This window comes from Miscanthus floridulus, chromosome 7, assembly GCF_019320115.1.
Source record: "Miscanthus floridulus cultivar M001 chromosome 7, ASM1932011v1, whole genome shotgun sequence".
NCBI lineage: Eukaryota > Viridiplantae > Streptophyta > Magnoliopsida > Poales > Poaceae > Miscanthus > Miscanthus floridulus.
Genome location: NC_089586.1, coordinates 51,207,417 through 51,220,715, shown reverse-complemented (window position 1 = coordinate 51,220,715; position 13,299 = coordinate 51,207,417). Strand labels below are relative to the sequence as shown.

The 13,299-nt window shown below is 45.4% G+C and overlaps 1 protein-coding gene and 1 pseudogene across 2 annotated transcripts; one reads left to right on the top strand and one right to left on the bottom strand.

Annotated features, from left to right (window-relative positions):
- Positions 1-295: 295 nt before the first annotated feature.
- Positions 296-5,506, top strand: LOC136463218 (NADPH:adrenodoxin oxidoreductase, mitochondrial-like). Of its 2 annotated transcripts, XM_066462234.1 has the most exons (14): positions 296-671; positions 804-1,025; positions 1,471-1,575; positions 1,913-2,026; positions 2,161-2,214; positions 2,479-2,595; positions 2,819-2,928; positions 3,044-3,117; positions 3,233-3,294; positions 3,729-3,924; positions 4,009-4,072; positions 4,172-4,239; positions 4,365-4,507; positions 4,966-5,506. In XM_066462234.1, the coding sequence occupies exons 2-14, from the start codon at positions 870-872 to the stop codon at positions 5,197-5,199; spliced, it is 1,497 nt and encodes a 498-aa protein (XP_066318331.1). In that variant the 5' UTR covers positions 296-671; positions 804-869; the 3' UTR covers positions 5,200-5,506. The 2 variants fall into 2 exon arrangements, with proteins under 2 accessions (XP_066318331.1, XP_066318332.1); XM_066462235.1 differs by lacking the exon at positions 804-1,025.
- Positions 5,391-11,293, bottom strand: LOC136465504 (probable leucine-rich repeat receptor-like protein kinase At1g35710; annotated as a pseudogene).
- Between the last annotated feature and the right edge of the window lie 2,006 nt (positions 11,294-13,299).

Sequence of the window (13,299 nt, the reverse complement as noted above, 5' to 3'; positions counted from 1 at the left end):
AAACTTGAAAAAGTTTGACTTTCCAAGATTCTTGGAATGACTTACAATTTGAGATGGAGGGAGTATTTTTTACCAACCTTCCACTTCAAATGTAAACAATGCATGGGAGAAGGGAAAGGCAGAGTTTGAGTCTATTTCTCTGATTTTTATTTTATACACGGTAAGTTGAGGAGAATTCCAAACAGGCTCTGGCTCTTTCCTTGTACCCCGATGGCCCAACAAGGCCCAATGGCCCAATATTTCTGCACCTTGACAGTTTCTGTTTCTCCCCCACGCGCATCGCTCTCCTTCCGTCGGCCGGCTTCTGCTTCTCCCTCCAAAATCCCAACCAAACCTAGCGGGCGGCGGCCTGTACTCCCTCATCCCTCCGGCGTGCGCAGGGCCAGGCAAGGGCTCTGGGCGCGGGCGTCTGAAGAGCGCCGGCTAGGAGGACCACGGCTGGGCAGCGGCAGCCGGTACGCTGCGCCTGCGCTGCCCGTGGCGGGCGGGACCGCAGCCGGCAGCGCGACTAGGCGCCTGCGCCTCGGGGTTGCGGCTGCCTTGGCTGCTGAGCGAGTGTAGGACAGAGCCTATGCTGGCAGCAGCACTTCAGCAATCTGCAGAGGCACTGAGGAAGGAGAAGGTCTGACCTATTAGGGTCTTCAGCAAGCCACCAACAGTGAACCAAATTTGTAAGATAGTTTGGTCAATTGGCTTTCCATTTGAATGTATTATTGATTGCAATTTGTGAATGTTTGTGAAAACACTGGAACTACTATACTATATGGCAAGTGAGCATTACTTTACTTGTGAAACACGGGCAGCAAGCCACCCCTGTGCACGGCTCCAGTCTCTCTGGCGTGGTCGCCGGTCCAGTCGGCGCCTCTCAGATGGCCCGCGGGTTGTGGTTCCTCTCCCGCGCGGTGGGTAGGCTGCGGCCGCTGCTTGTCCAGGGGCCGATGAGGGGCTTCTCTGCCTCCGCACCGGAGCAGCTCCATGTCTGCGTCGTTGGCAGCGGCCCCGCCGGGTTCTACACCGCCGACAGGGTAGGGGGTTTCACGACTCGTGGTCCGTTTTTATGTTGTTGATCGCATGGTTCTTGCTTTGAAGGCCTTTGTGTTGGCTGTGCTCATCCATCCTCCATGAGTATTTGCTTCTTAGTAGTTGATGATTCCTTTAATATTTAGCCATGATGTGTGCTGCATTCCAGTTTTAGTGTGTGTAGGAATTTCAGTAGTAATACTCTTAGTTCCATATGCTCTGGTGGAATATTAGTTTACCAATCTGCAAAATTCTGTATAAGGTTCAAATGCTAAAATAACGATAAGGTCATGGGATTCAGATTTATATGATCTCACTTGAACCATATTTCCTACCCACTACTTTTAAGGCATTTCTGTTGGATATGTGTTCTTCAGAGTTATTTTTATTAATATTTATTATGTGTTTTTCTGCGTTGTTGATTGGGTGCTCCTTTTGTGGATTAAGCAGATGTTGAAGGGTCATGAAGGAGCACAGGTTGATATAATTGATAGGCTACCCACACCATTTGGCCTAGTCCGTTCTGGAGTGGCTCCAGATCATCCAGAAACAAAGGTGGGCATTTACCATTGTTGTTGTCTAATTTTGGAACTGAAAATCAATCAACTTTTTATCTTTCAACAACTGCAACTAAGTGAAAAATACTGGTTTAGAGTTAGTGACGTGTTTCTATTTAGTCACTTAGTGTTGTGTAATCTGATTATAGAAAAATATTGTTTCATTCATGAAATGCAAAGACCTTTTGCTAATCAATTAACTAGTGCTTGGGGCATGCTAGGAACAGCCTTGTCATTATTTGATTGTGCCTTACTTTCCAATCTTTTGTGCTTATGACACTACATAAGCTGTTCATAAATTTGCCTACTTAATTTTACCTTCAACTTTCCAACAGATTGTGGTGAATCAATTTTCTCGTGTAGCTGCAAATGGACGCTGTTCATTCTTTGGGAATGTAACTCTGGGAAGGGATATATCTCTGTCAGAGCTTCACAAAACATATCATGCTGTAAGTTTTAACCTCAGATCAAATTTCCGTTACCCATGAGGATATCACAGTATCACCTTTCTCATTTCTGTTATGTAATTTTTATCCATAACTTACATAAGTAAATGGTTGAGATTTTATTTATTGATCAACAGGTTGTTCTTGCTTATGGTGCAGAAAGTGATAGGTCACTTGGTATTCCTGGAGAGGTATGACTTTTGACTACTATTGTCAATCTTTATGCCACAGCTCGTGGTGGTTATTCAAATATTGCTTATGGTTCAATAACATCATTCTAACTGTAATCTTATTGCTATTCGCTATATTTAATCAAATATTGCAGTAGCAAGGGTTTAGTAGTGAGCAAGGTGGATGTGGCGTTTACAATGCTAGCATCTTAATTGTCTACATTCTTGTGATTATCTCACTTTTAGATGGATCTGTTTACTTCTAGTATCATCATTGTATTATAGGACCTGAAAGGAATTCATTCAGCTCGAGAGTTTGTCTGGTGGTACAATGGACATCCAGACATGTGCGACTTGTGTCCTGATTTGAAAAACACAGAATCTGCTGTTGTCCTTGGTCAGGTATTTTCGTTTTTCGATTTTGCTCATATGTAATAGCATTCAAACAGAGTACCAACATCTTGGGGCCAAGAGAACTTTGTCACAATGACACTTTTATTTAACCTTGATATACAGTTGATCTATAATTTCATTTGAATTTGTGCTGCTCATATACCTTAATTTTCATTACTTTTTCTTGAAATACTTTTATGAACACAAGTTGCTGTAACACGATTAATTGCAGGGAAATGTTGCTCTGGATGTTGCTCGTATTCTTTTACGCTGTAAAGCTGAGTTGGCTACTACAGACATTACTGATTATGCATTGGATGCTCTACGTGGAAGCACGATAAGGTATCTTTTCACTTTAATAATGAACCAGACTGACATTTTACTTTATGGTTTACTGATAGATAACTTTTACTGATATTACATAATACTTAGTTCTCAATTAATGTTGCATGTAAAGGAAGGTATATTTGGTTGGGCGACGGGGTCCAGTACAGGCAGCTTGCACAGCAAAGGAGTTGCGTGAAATTTTAGGTATTTAAAGAATAATTGAATACTTGCAGTGTTTGACATTTGACACATGGTATTTTTATATTAGTCTATCTCATTGTCATGTTGTCATACTAAGTTTGACATAGTGTCCATGCAGGTTTGAAAAATGTTCGCATTTGCATCAAGGAAGCTGATCTTTTGACCACACCTGCGGATGAGGTTTGTGTTGTAATGTGTGTTATTACCTGTAGCATGGTTTACCTTTTCATTTTAAGCTGTGTAAGTGATCTCTCTCTCTCTCCCCATCCTGGGTTTCTGAAAATGGCTAATTTAGGATCAGGAGTTTCTGCTTTATCGTGGCAGTTAGGGCCATTTTATGTTGTCTTGTGTTGATTTTAGGCATTTTTTTGTGTAACTAGTATTGTATTGATTATAGGCAAGTGTTCGTACAGCTACCGGTATGAGATATTGGTTGCAAATGTTATGAGCTAATCATTTGCTGGTACTAAACCCACAGCAATTATAAGGCTGCTGCTTCATAATGTCTCACTATTTAAATATTCTGCTTTCAACAGTCCTATAAATTGATTTACCTAGTTGCCTTTCACCTTTTCTTTGCTTCTGATGAAGGAAAGCTTGCTATCTGTTTGCAGGAGGAGATGAGGAATAGTAGAATCCAAAGAAGAGTTTATGAGTTGCTGTCGAAAGCTGCAAGTGCGCATGGGGGCAACAATTACAATGACCAAAAGGAGCTTCATTTTGTGTTTTTCAGAAGGCCTACCAGGTTCATCCCTGCAGAAAATGGTTCCACGATTGGTGCTGTTCAACTTGAGAAGACAGTTTTAAAAGGTCTGACGTAGCGGGTATTGAAATGAATCTTCTTTGTCATTTTCCTCTTGAGCTTTCTCATAAGTATTCTTGTTTGTTATGTAGGTGATGAAGTAACTGGGAAGCAGGTCGCTGTTGGAACTGGTGAGTTTGAAGACCTAAAATGTGGGTAAGTGCTTTGGCTCATGTTTATGCTTTCCTGTTCTTTTTTTTTGACTGCTTAACCATAGATTTTTAAGACCCGTCTAATCTGCTACCTTCTTCTTAGTCTGGTCTTGAAAAGTATTGGTTACAAATCCTTGCCTGTACAAGGTTTGCCTTTCGACAAAAACAGAGGTGCATAAAATTTCATTTTTCTTTTTCCTTATACCTAGGAGCTTGTACACTCTTTCTGTTTTTCTTTTTGATCCATCAAGAGCATATGCAATTATTTTTGCATGATGGCCTTTGTTTAATTTTAGGAGTTGTGCCAAATTTAAGAGGAAGAGTCCTGAGCAGCGAATCAGAGACTGCCACAGTAGAAAGAGGCCTGTACGTGATAGGATGGTTAAAGAGAGGACCAACTGGGATTGTTGCAACAAATCTCCACTGTGCAGAAGAAACAGTAGGTACCTTTGTTCCATTGCTATCTTTCATTCTCTATGTGGTGGACCCATGATTTTTGAGGAGTCACCAAGGTGTACCCCCAGCACCACTGGACGCCACAATGCCTCAGAAACCATGGGTGGACCCAAGGAACTTAGTTTGCTAAGCTTTGCAAACACCCATATCAGATTGTTTTTGGTTCTTTTCTGACAAACTTACATTGGCAATTATATCTTGAAGTAGCTTGATTCTGTTCAGGACCAACATTTAATTGTGACACAGAATGTTAAGAATTATACAATATACAGTTTTATTAGTATTGTTGGGGGAAGAATAGTTGTTTTTCCATGTTCATGACACAGAACAGAAACCTCAAGACCGTCAAATTGAAATGTTTCACATTTGAGGTTGTTATTATATTTAATGGCCATTTTTATAGGCTATTATGACTTGTTTGGCTTATGGGTTAACAAACAGGTGGCTAGCATTCTTGAAGATGATAAGAAGGGTGTATTAAGGCCCCCATCTGATTCGAAGAAGCATGGAAGGACAGGACTTCTTGAGATCCTAGAACAAAAGAATGTCCGTTTTGTGCCATTCAGTGGCTGGGAGAAGATTGATTCCATGGAAAGGATGGCAGGGCAGCTGAGAAATAAGCCTAGAGAGAAGATCACAACCTGGGATGGGCTCCAGAAAGCTGCAAACGAGTAAAAGGATGGCCCTCCGAACGATTTTGTCAACATATATGTTTTGTATGAAAAGAATCACATTAACAAGAGAGAACCCTGTACTTAGTAATAAAAGATAACGTCAATATATCTTCACTGGACAGCTTACTCATGTACAAGCATGCAGTAAAGGAATATACTGACAGTGATCGAATTTTATAAGTCCAGACTATGCTATTCCTTGTTGCAGTTCTGATAATATTTGGATGCATCATGGTTATTACTTGTTGCCTGAATAGAAGTTTTATGTACCAATACCTATACCCATTATTGAATATATTAGTCTGAAAAATTGGCACAAGATACTTGCACATGCACCATATACTATAAGCAAGTGTGGAGGTTATAAACCATCATATATTTTGTATGGTGCGGCAGATATGCAAATCTTGTAATTTGACGTCGTGAATTGGCCTCAGGAGGATGGCTGTTGGGCAGATTCTGTTTGTGAATGCTTGATGTACCTGCTCCATTGTTGGCCTGGCTTTTGGGCAGACTTGCAGGCAAAAGCCACCAGAACGAGCAGGATTATGTCTTTCTCCTCGTCGCTCTTTGGTTCTATGATGCGCTTGTCCAATATATCGTCGAGCTTCATATGAATCTCTGTTTGGCAGAAGAATGGAAGTAGTAGATCACCTGGGTGCTTACCCATGACTACTTCCATGACGACCACACCAAAGCTATAGACATCACATTTCTCTGTAAACACCATGGTAGATGACAGTTCTGCGAAAATAAATAGAACCATGAATCAGCATATATATGTAACAAAACTGCATAATCAGGTGGATTTTGTATGGTGCAGGACTGACGGTTTGTACCTGGGGCTATATAGCCACATGTCCCTGCAAAGATGGTACTCCAACTTGAGCAACTGTGCTTCTTCAACTTCCTAGTCATACCAAAATCTGAGACACAAGCCTTGAAATCACGGTCCAACATGATATTGCTACTTTTGATATCACGATGTATAATGGGTGTATCACATAGGAGAGAGCTTGAGCCACGTCTTTCACAATGGCGATCCTTTTCGACCAGTCGAGCTCCTTGGCAAGCTGTTCCTCCTGCAAATTGGATGCTAAACTTCCCCTTTCAATGAGATCGTACACAAGGAATTTGCACTTTGAGTGTGAACAGTATCCATACAGCTTGACTATGCACCGGTGCCTTACTTTTGTCAGCACTTGGATCTCAGCATGAAATGATTTCTCATTAGTGTAGTCTTCAACAGAGTGGAGGAGTTTGATAGCATAGATACTCCTTCCTTGGAGCTCAGCCCTGAAGACAGACCCGTATCCTCCAACACCGATGCAGTATTTTTCATCAAAACATTCTATTGCGTCTAGTATGTCTTGGAATGCAATCTTCCCATCAAAATTCCATATGGAGACCATACCTTGAGATTTCTTTTCATCGATGACTTTGGAAAATTTTCTCCTCCTATAAACAATTGCCATGCATCCTAGAACCACTAGAAAGATGAAGCAAAAGAAAGCAAAAGTAAGAATTAGTGCCATAACATGCTTATTGGTTTTTTCTTCCTTGATTCTTTTGTCAAACTCTGTTGCGCGACATGGCTGGTATGAACCCGCTAGGGTGAATCCCGATCTTTCGATGAGAGAAGGTGGATAACTCGATTTGGGGATGGAGATGACGTTCACGGTCCAACTACAACCATCCAAGGATGCTGCGCCTTAGCAACCGATGCATCACCTCCAATGACCGTCGCGATCTTGTGGAGCACGATCAACCAAACCACTAGGGTAATTCCTGCAAGCAATCGAGGAACAAGCAAGAACAAGTAGAACAAGCAACTCAATTGCAAATATGGAGATGAAAAACCAATCTGAACTCACAAAGTTGGGGTTCTGAATCAAGTAAAACGGATGGTCTAGTCAACACTCGCGTCTACAAGGAAGTAGCAATGGCTAAACTTTCAACAAAACAAAACCCAACTGTTCTTGGTGGTGGCTAAGGGGTATATGAAGGTGGAGGGATGACCACCAGGGTATTGGGGTCGTGCTCCAACCCTAGGACGCGTCCCTAATGGACCCGACTTGATAAACGGCCTATTGGGCAAACTAAGGTGACGCAGTACCTTTGGACAGAAAACCTCTCAGTAGTAATTCGATCATTGCGGCTGCCTCAAAACAGATATGGACTTGATTCTAGATCCATATGAAAATAGACTTCATGAGGATTCCATGAAGTGCTTGAACGCCCCAATCTGAGTCCGTATGCGACCGTGGTGACCATCACAAGTTGAAACTGTACTGGAGTCCGAATCCAGCCTGCGCGAATCTTTTTCCCTTTCTGTCCTCTCCCTGGTTCCTAACCAAAACAAGAGTGCACGCGTCTCCATGGTCTAAATATGATGGACAGAAACTCAAGAGTGAACTTACTTGATGATTAAGTTGATGAGCACGGGTGCGAGTAATAGGACCAGAAACTGGTACTTGTGTCGGCGTGGATGTATCATTGGTGTTGATGTCCTCATCAACGGTGTCAAGCCATACTCTGGGTCACCACATATATCCATATTGTGGTCAAGCACAACCCTGGTTTTGACTGAAAAGGTAATGGTTCTGCCACTCAAGCTGTTGTATGATAAATCCAGATTGTGCAATTGCTGTAGCTTTGAAAGAGTCACGGGGATGGCACCACTCAAAATATTTCTGCTCAAATCCAACCCACATAACTCAGAACAATTCCCAAGCTCTTCTGGTATTGGTCCTGTCAGTAAGTTATTTGACATGCACAAAGATGACAAAAACTGGCATTGTCCTATCTGAGGTGGAATGCTTCCGGTAAGCTTATTGCTACTCAAATCTAGATATGAGAGATTAGATAGCAATCCTACCTCTGGTGGCAGAATACCATTCATCTGATTGGATTCAAGTGCAATCTTAGTTAGAGAGGTCAATTTCCCAAAGGATGAAGGTATGCAACCACTTATTTGATTGTTGGAAAGATCCAAGAGCTCTAACCTTGTTAAATTTCCTATGCTTCCAGGAATGGGACCATTTATTTCATTCCTAGAAAGATCCAAGAGCTCTATGGATGCTGGGACATATCCGGAGAGAAAATTATTGGAGAGATCCAAAACAGAGAGCTCAGACAAGTCTGCAAAGTGGAGCTGATCCAACGTGCCCTCAAGGTAACACCCTGGAAGGGATATGTTTGTCACAACCTGGCACTACCGGATCCGGCTTGTTTGCCGATGGCCCGCAGCCATCGGCGAAGTCTGGATTGCCATCGGCAAAGGCTTTGCCGATGGCAATCCGACGTGGCCGTCGGCAAAGAGCCATCGGCAGACATTTCTTCGGCAAAGGGAGGTTTGCCGACGGCCAACTGTCAGGCCATCGGCAAAGCTTTGCCGATGGCCACATCAGCAATCGGCAAAGGCGCCACGTCAGCCGACGCGCCGTTAGGCTGACGGCGGCTTTGCCGACGGCTGACGCGGCACGGCCATCGGCAAAGCGTTTTTTATTTTTTTTTGGAATTTCTATGGCGACGGCCACGGTCGTCGGCAAACTATTTTTGCCGACGGCCGGCCATCGGCAAAGTTATGGTCATTTTGCCGACGGCCTAGGAAGCCGTCGGCAAACCTGGGATTTGCTGACAAGTAATCTCAGGTTTGCCGACGGCTAGCCATCGGCAAACCTGGGAATTTTTTTTCATTCCTTTTCTGTTTTGCTTGCATTTCCACGACATTTCAACACATACATCACATATATAGCATATGACCCACATATATAGCAACAAAATACCATTTTCATCCGCACATCACATATATAGCATGGTACCCACATATCCTCCAAGTCATCCATACACAAGCGACAAATGTCGATCGTCATCCATACATAGTCATCCATACAAGGTCCAAAAGCGACAAGTGTAGTACCTAGCTCGAGGCGCCGTCCCCAGGGGTCCCAGAGCCCCCACCACCTTGCTCCCACGGAGACCAACTCGGAGTCGTGCCCCCACCTTGCTCCCGCTGCGACCAACTCGACTGCGGGGCCAAACCGTACTGCCAGTACTGCCCAGCTGCTGCGGACAGACGCCTGGAGTCCCGTAGTGCCCCTGCTGTGGCCAGGAGGAGTACCCCTGCGACTGTGGAGGAGGCCAGACGTACGGCTGCGTGGGGAAGCTCTGGTAAGGTGCCCAGCCGTGCGGTGGAGAAGGACCCAGTGGAGGGCTACCACTTGGAGTCGGGTTCGAACCCGCCGACGGTGCCTGCACAAAGACCAAGTGATGTAATTAGTACATGTAGGCTGGCCGCACAAGCTAAAGCGACAATCATTGTACTCACCTAACCAGGTACAGGAACAGGCAGTGGAACTACCGGTGGTGGAGCGAAGATCGAGGCAGGAGGCTCCTGCATTCCCGGGATCTGGGCCCGGAAGTGTAGGGACAGGTCCGCCAATTGTCTCTGGTAGTGCTGCGTAAGTGCCAGTAGCTGCTCCTGATGGGCCGCATCCCGCTGCGCCTGGATAGCCGCCTGGGCTGCCTGGGCCGCCTGCAGCTCTTGGACCGTGGCCTGCAATATTACACCAGAATGGTTGATGGTATTTGAAGGCAAGGTACATCATGCGTGAAACGAGTGAACGACGAATGAAACTCCACTTACCTGAAGTGTTGTCATCATCTGCGCGCTGCTCTGCTGCCGAGGCGCTATGGGGATCTGCGATCCGCCCCCCCTTTGCCGGTCTTCTTTGCGGATCTGGCTCAGCGTCTGAACAGACGACGGGTCGATGACGCTGTTGGCCATAAAGTACCGGCCGTGCTGCTTCCCTCCTCCAATCCTCATCACGAGGTCAGTGTCCAGGGGCTCGGTGGCGGGGTCGTAGTCATCGCCATGGCGCTTTCGAGCTGCTGCGGCGTACTTGGTGAGCTTGTCGTAGACGACCGGGCTGGTGTACTTCTCTGGCCCGAGCGACGAGCTGTACACGGTGGGCCCGGCAGCTCCTGAGGTGGCCACGTGGCCTGTCTATGCCGATGGCCGCAGCCGTCGGCATAGCCTTCCCTTTTGCCGACGGCCTGACGGCAAGGCCATCGGCAAAGGGCACGGCGTCGGCCGGCGTCTGCCCTGGGCCAATTTTGCCGATGGTCAGACGTTGCCGATGGCCTGGCCGTCGGCAAAGATTAGTATTTGCCGATGGCTCGGGTTTGCCGATGGCTTTGCCGTCGGCAAAGGTCGGCTTTGGCAATGGCCTGTCTTTGCCGATGTCTGGACCGTCGGCAAAACATCTTTGCCGATGGCTCTGCTTTGCCATCGGCAAATCCTGTGGTCTGCCGATGGCTTATTCTCTGGCCATCGGCAAACCTCCCGGCCGTCGGCAAATAAGCCGTTTCCGGTAGTGTGGATAACATCACTTGGACCACGGCCGTGATGCACCATAGCACTGCAGGTAACGCCAGTCCAGTTACATGGGCTGGTGTTGTTGCTCCATTTTTACAGGCAGCCACGGGAGTAGGGGTCACCCAGCACCAGCAGGCTTGATTTCCATCGGAGCAGCATGTCTGCTTGATGATCCAGTTGGCTCGCCATAGAAATTGCGCAAGAGAGAACGTTTGGCAAGACAAGAAGAAGCACTAGGGACATCTTAAAGGCAAAGAGACTCATCTTGTGTTAGTGAGGCTCCAAACGCCCATATGTTGTTGTACCCACCCCAGTGGTCTTGAATTATATACATACATATGCAGAAATAGAAGAACCGCATGCATGTACCAACCAGCCATTGACTTAGGCCGTCAACAAATAATTACCGCACAAGGATTAAAGAGACCTTGACTCAGCCACTGAGGTCATCGGTATTATTTCGTTCATTCAAAAGAATGTCCCAGACTTGCATGGACCGTGTAGGCACGGGGCCAGTGCAAAGTAGAACTTATTGGAAGAGGACCAATTTGAATCTTTTCGTGCTGGTCATCAATACTTTTTCTATATAAAAAAGTGAACAATGGGAAAGAGGGTCAAAATTCGAGCCCATTTTTGTAGGCTTAGTGGCTACCTGCCTACCTGGCTTGTCAACATCTTCAATATTATGGACGAGCTTGGTGGCACTTTTCAGCATGATCGGCTGGGGCTGGCTGGGCTGGCCAGCCCCCTCACATGGACACTGTTTCAATGAACCAGCCAGCAGTACTTCTCTCTCATATAAATAAACCAGCAACGATACGAACCAGCCAACCGAACAGGCTGAATTATCAGCAACAACTTAACAATGTGCTCTTGCTACAAAAACACTTATCACCAGTGAATTTTTGGTATTTGAGTTTTAACTCTTGAAAGTGCCAAGATGCTCAAGAGTCTCTCTCTCTCTCTCTCTCTCTCTATATATATATATATATATATATATATATATATATATATATATATATATATATATATATATATATATATATATATATATATATATATGTATATCTTTGTATATATGTGTGTGTGTGTGGAGGGAGGGGGTTGATTTTGAATTGGGCGAATCTATTTTTTTATAGAAACTGAACCTATCGCTTAGCCAAGTTCTACCTATGTGCCTATCAAGTATTTTCTATACGCACCGCACAAAAGTTTTACGCCCTAAGTTCTAACCTTACATTAACATCGCAATTCTAAGAAAGTAAATGTGGAAAGTAAAGGGGAAATGAACACATCGATGTTTTCCCTAGTATAGGAGAGTTGGCATTGTCCGCTTGTCCTAGTTGGAGCACTAATGCAAGGGTATCGCTCCCATTTGATCCGTGCAAGGACCAAATGTTCTCTAGTGGTTGATCATTCTCCACTCCGGAACAACGGATATCATCGGTGTCATGTACAACAACAACTTGACCCTCTCACAGTCACCACTGAAAGATCACCAAGCTCCACAACATCACTAAGCCATCTAAGTGATGGTGATCACCAAGAATAACAAGCACAAATTCTCACTTGACCTAACCAAGGCTAATGAGAGGACTGGATGCACACTTGCTACTCCTTAAGTACTAATGGAGTCCTTAATCTTTGATTATGAATTCCAAACCACTCCAATAGGCCTGAGCTCTCTCTTGGAACCCAATATGTGTAGCTAACTCCTGAGATGTCCAAAAGAGCTATAAGGCATGAGAGGAGAGGGGTATATATATGCCACACCATGAAAACTAGCCATTTGAACTCTACTCAGCGAAATTGCATGCATCGGAGATATCCGGTGCGCATTTGAGTTTTGCACCGAAGAGTTCCAGTGCGTCCTTCGGCTCACATTCTGAAACTAGCCTTTACTATATAGTCACTCCGGTGGGCTCCCAACACCTCACTACGGTTAGCACCAAACACCTCTCGAGTAGTCTCTGTGCATACGCTCTGATGCGTAGCTTGTTCTGAGTCACCCATTTGTTGTACACTGTTTCCTAATCTCTGGTGTGAGCACTCCGGTGCACATCGGAAGATAAGATGCATGTAGTCTATTGTGAGTTCAACAGTTGCACAATAGGTAAGCTTCGGTGCCCACCCCACTCCAGTGCCACATCGGAGTGCTCCGGTGCCTTACTAAAAACTCCAAACCCTTCCAATTCTAAATCCTTTGAGTTTGGTTTTGATTTCACTGATCATTGGGTTCATCAGAGATACCTAGTGCGCTAATTTAACATGTATGCATCACATCCACTCACTAGACTCACCAAGTTCTACATGCTCATACTGTGGACCTTGAAGCTGACCTAGAGTGGACCTTGAAGCTGGAGATGAAGGTGGCGACGGTCGCATGTTAGCAGTGAGGAGACCTCGGCAGTCATGTATCGAGGGCGAGGCAAGCAGAGATGAGGCAAGGAAGGCTGTGCTGGCGATGGGGGCCGAGGCGGCGGGGCCGACGTCGATGGAGGTGGGCCGAGGATGGCAGCGATTGGCCTAGGACGCGTCGATGGAGGCGGTGGTAGGGCGAGGACGACGAGCAGCGGCGGAGGTGGGAAGCTTTGTTCGTCTCCATGTCGTCTAGCGTGGGGAAAAGTTGCCTAGACCTAAGCGTGCGGGAGGAGCTGCCCCACGGAAAAGGCACGGCTTGGATTGAGCTCCCTCTTCGCATGGGCATCCAAATGCAGGGAA

Excerpts from the sequence above, each read along its gene's own strand:
- LOC136463218 (XM_066462234.1), top strand. The coding sequence starts at position 870 with ATGGCCCGCGGGTTGTGGTTCCTCTCCCGCGCGGTGGGTAGGCTGCGG. Across the intron at positions 3,118-3,232 it reads GGAGTTGCGTGAAATTTTAG|GTTTGAAAAATGTTCGCATT; the intron begins GTATTTAAAGAA and ends GTGTCCATGCAG. Across the intron at positions 3,295-3,728 it reads TGACCACACCTGCGGATGAG|GAGGAGATGAGGAATAGTAG; the intron begins GTTTGTGTTGTA and ends ATCTGTTTGCAG.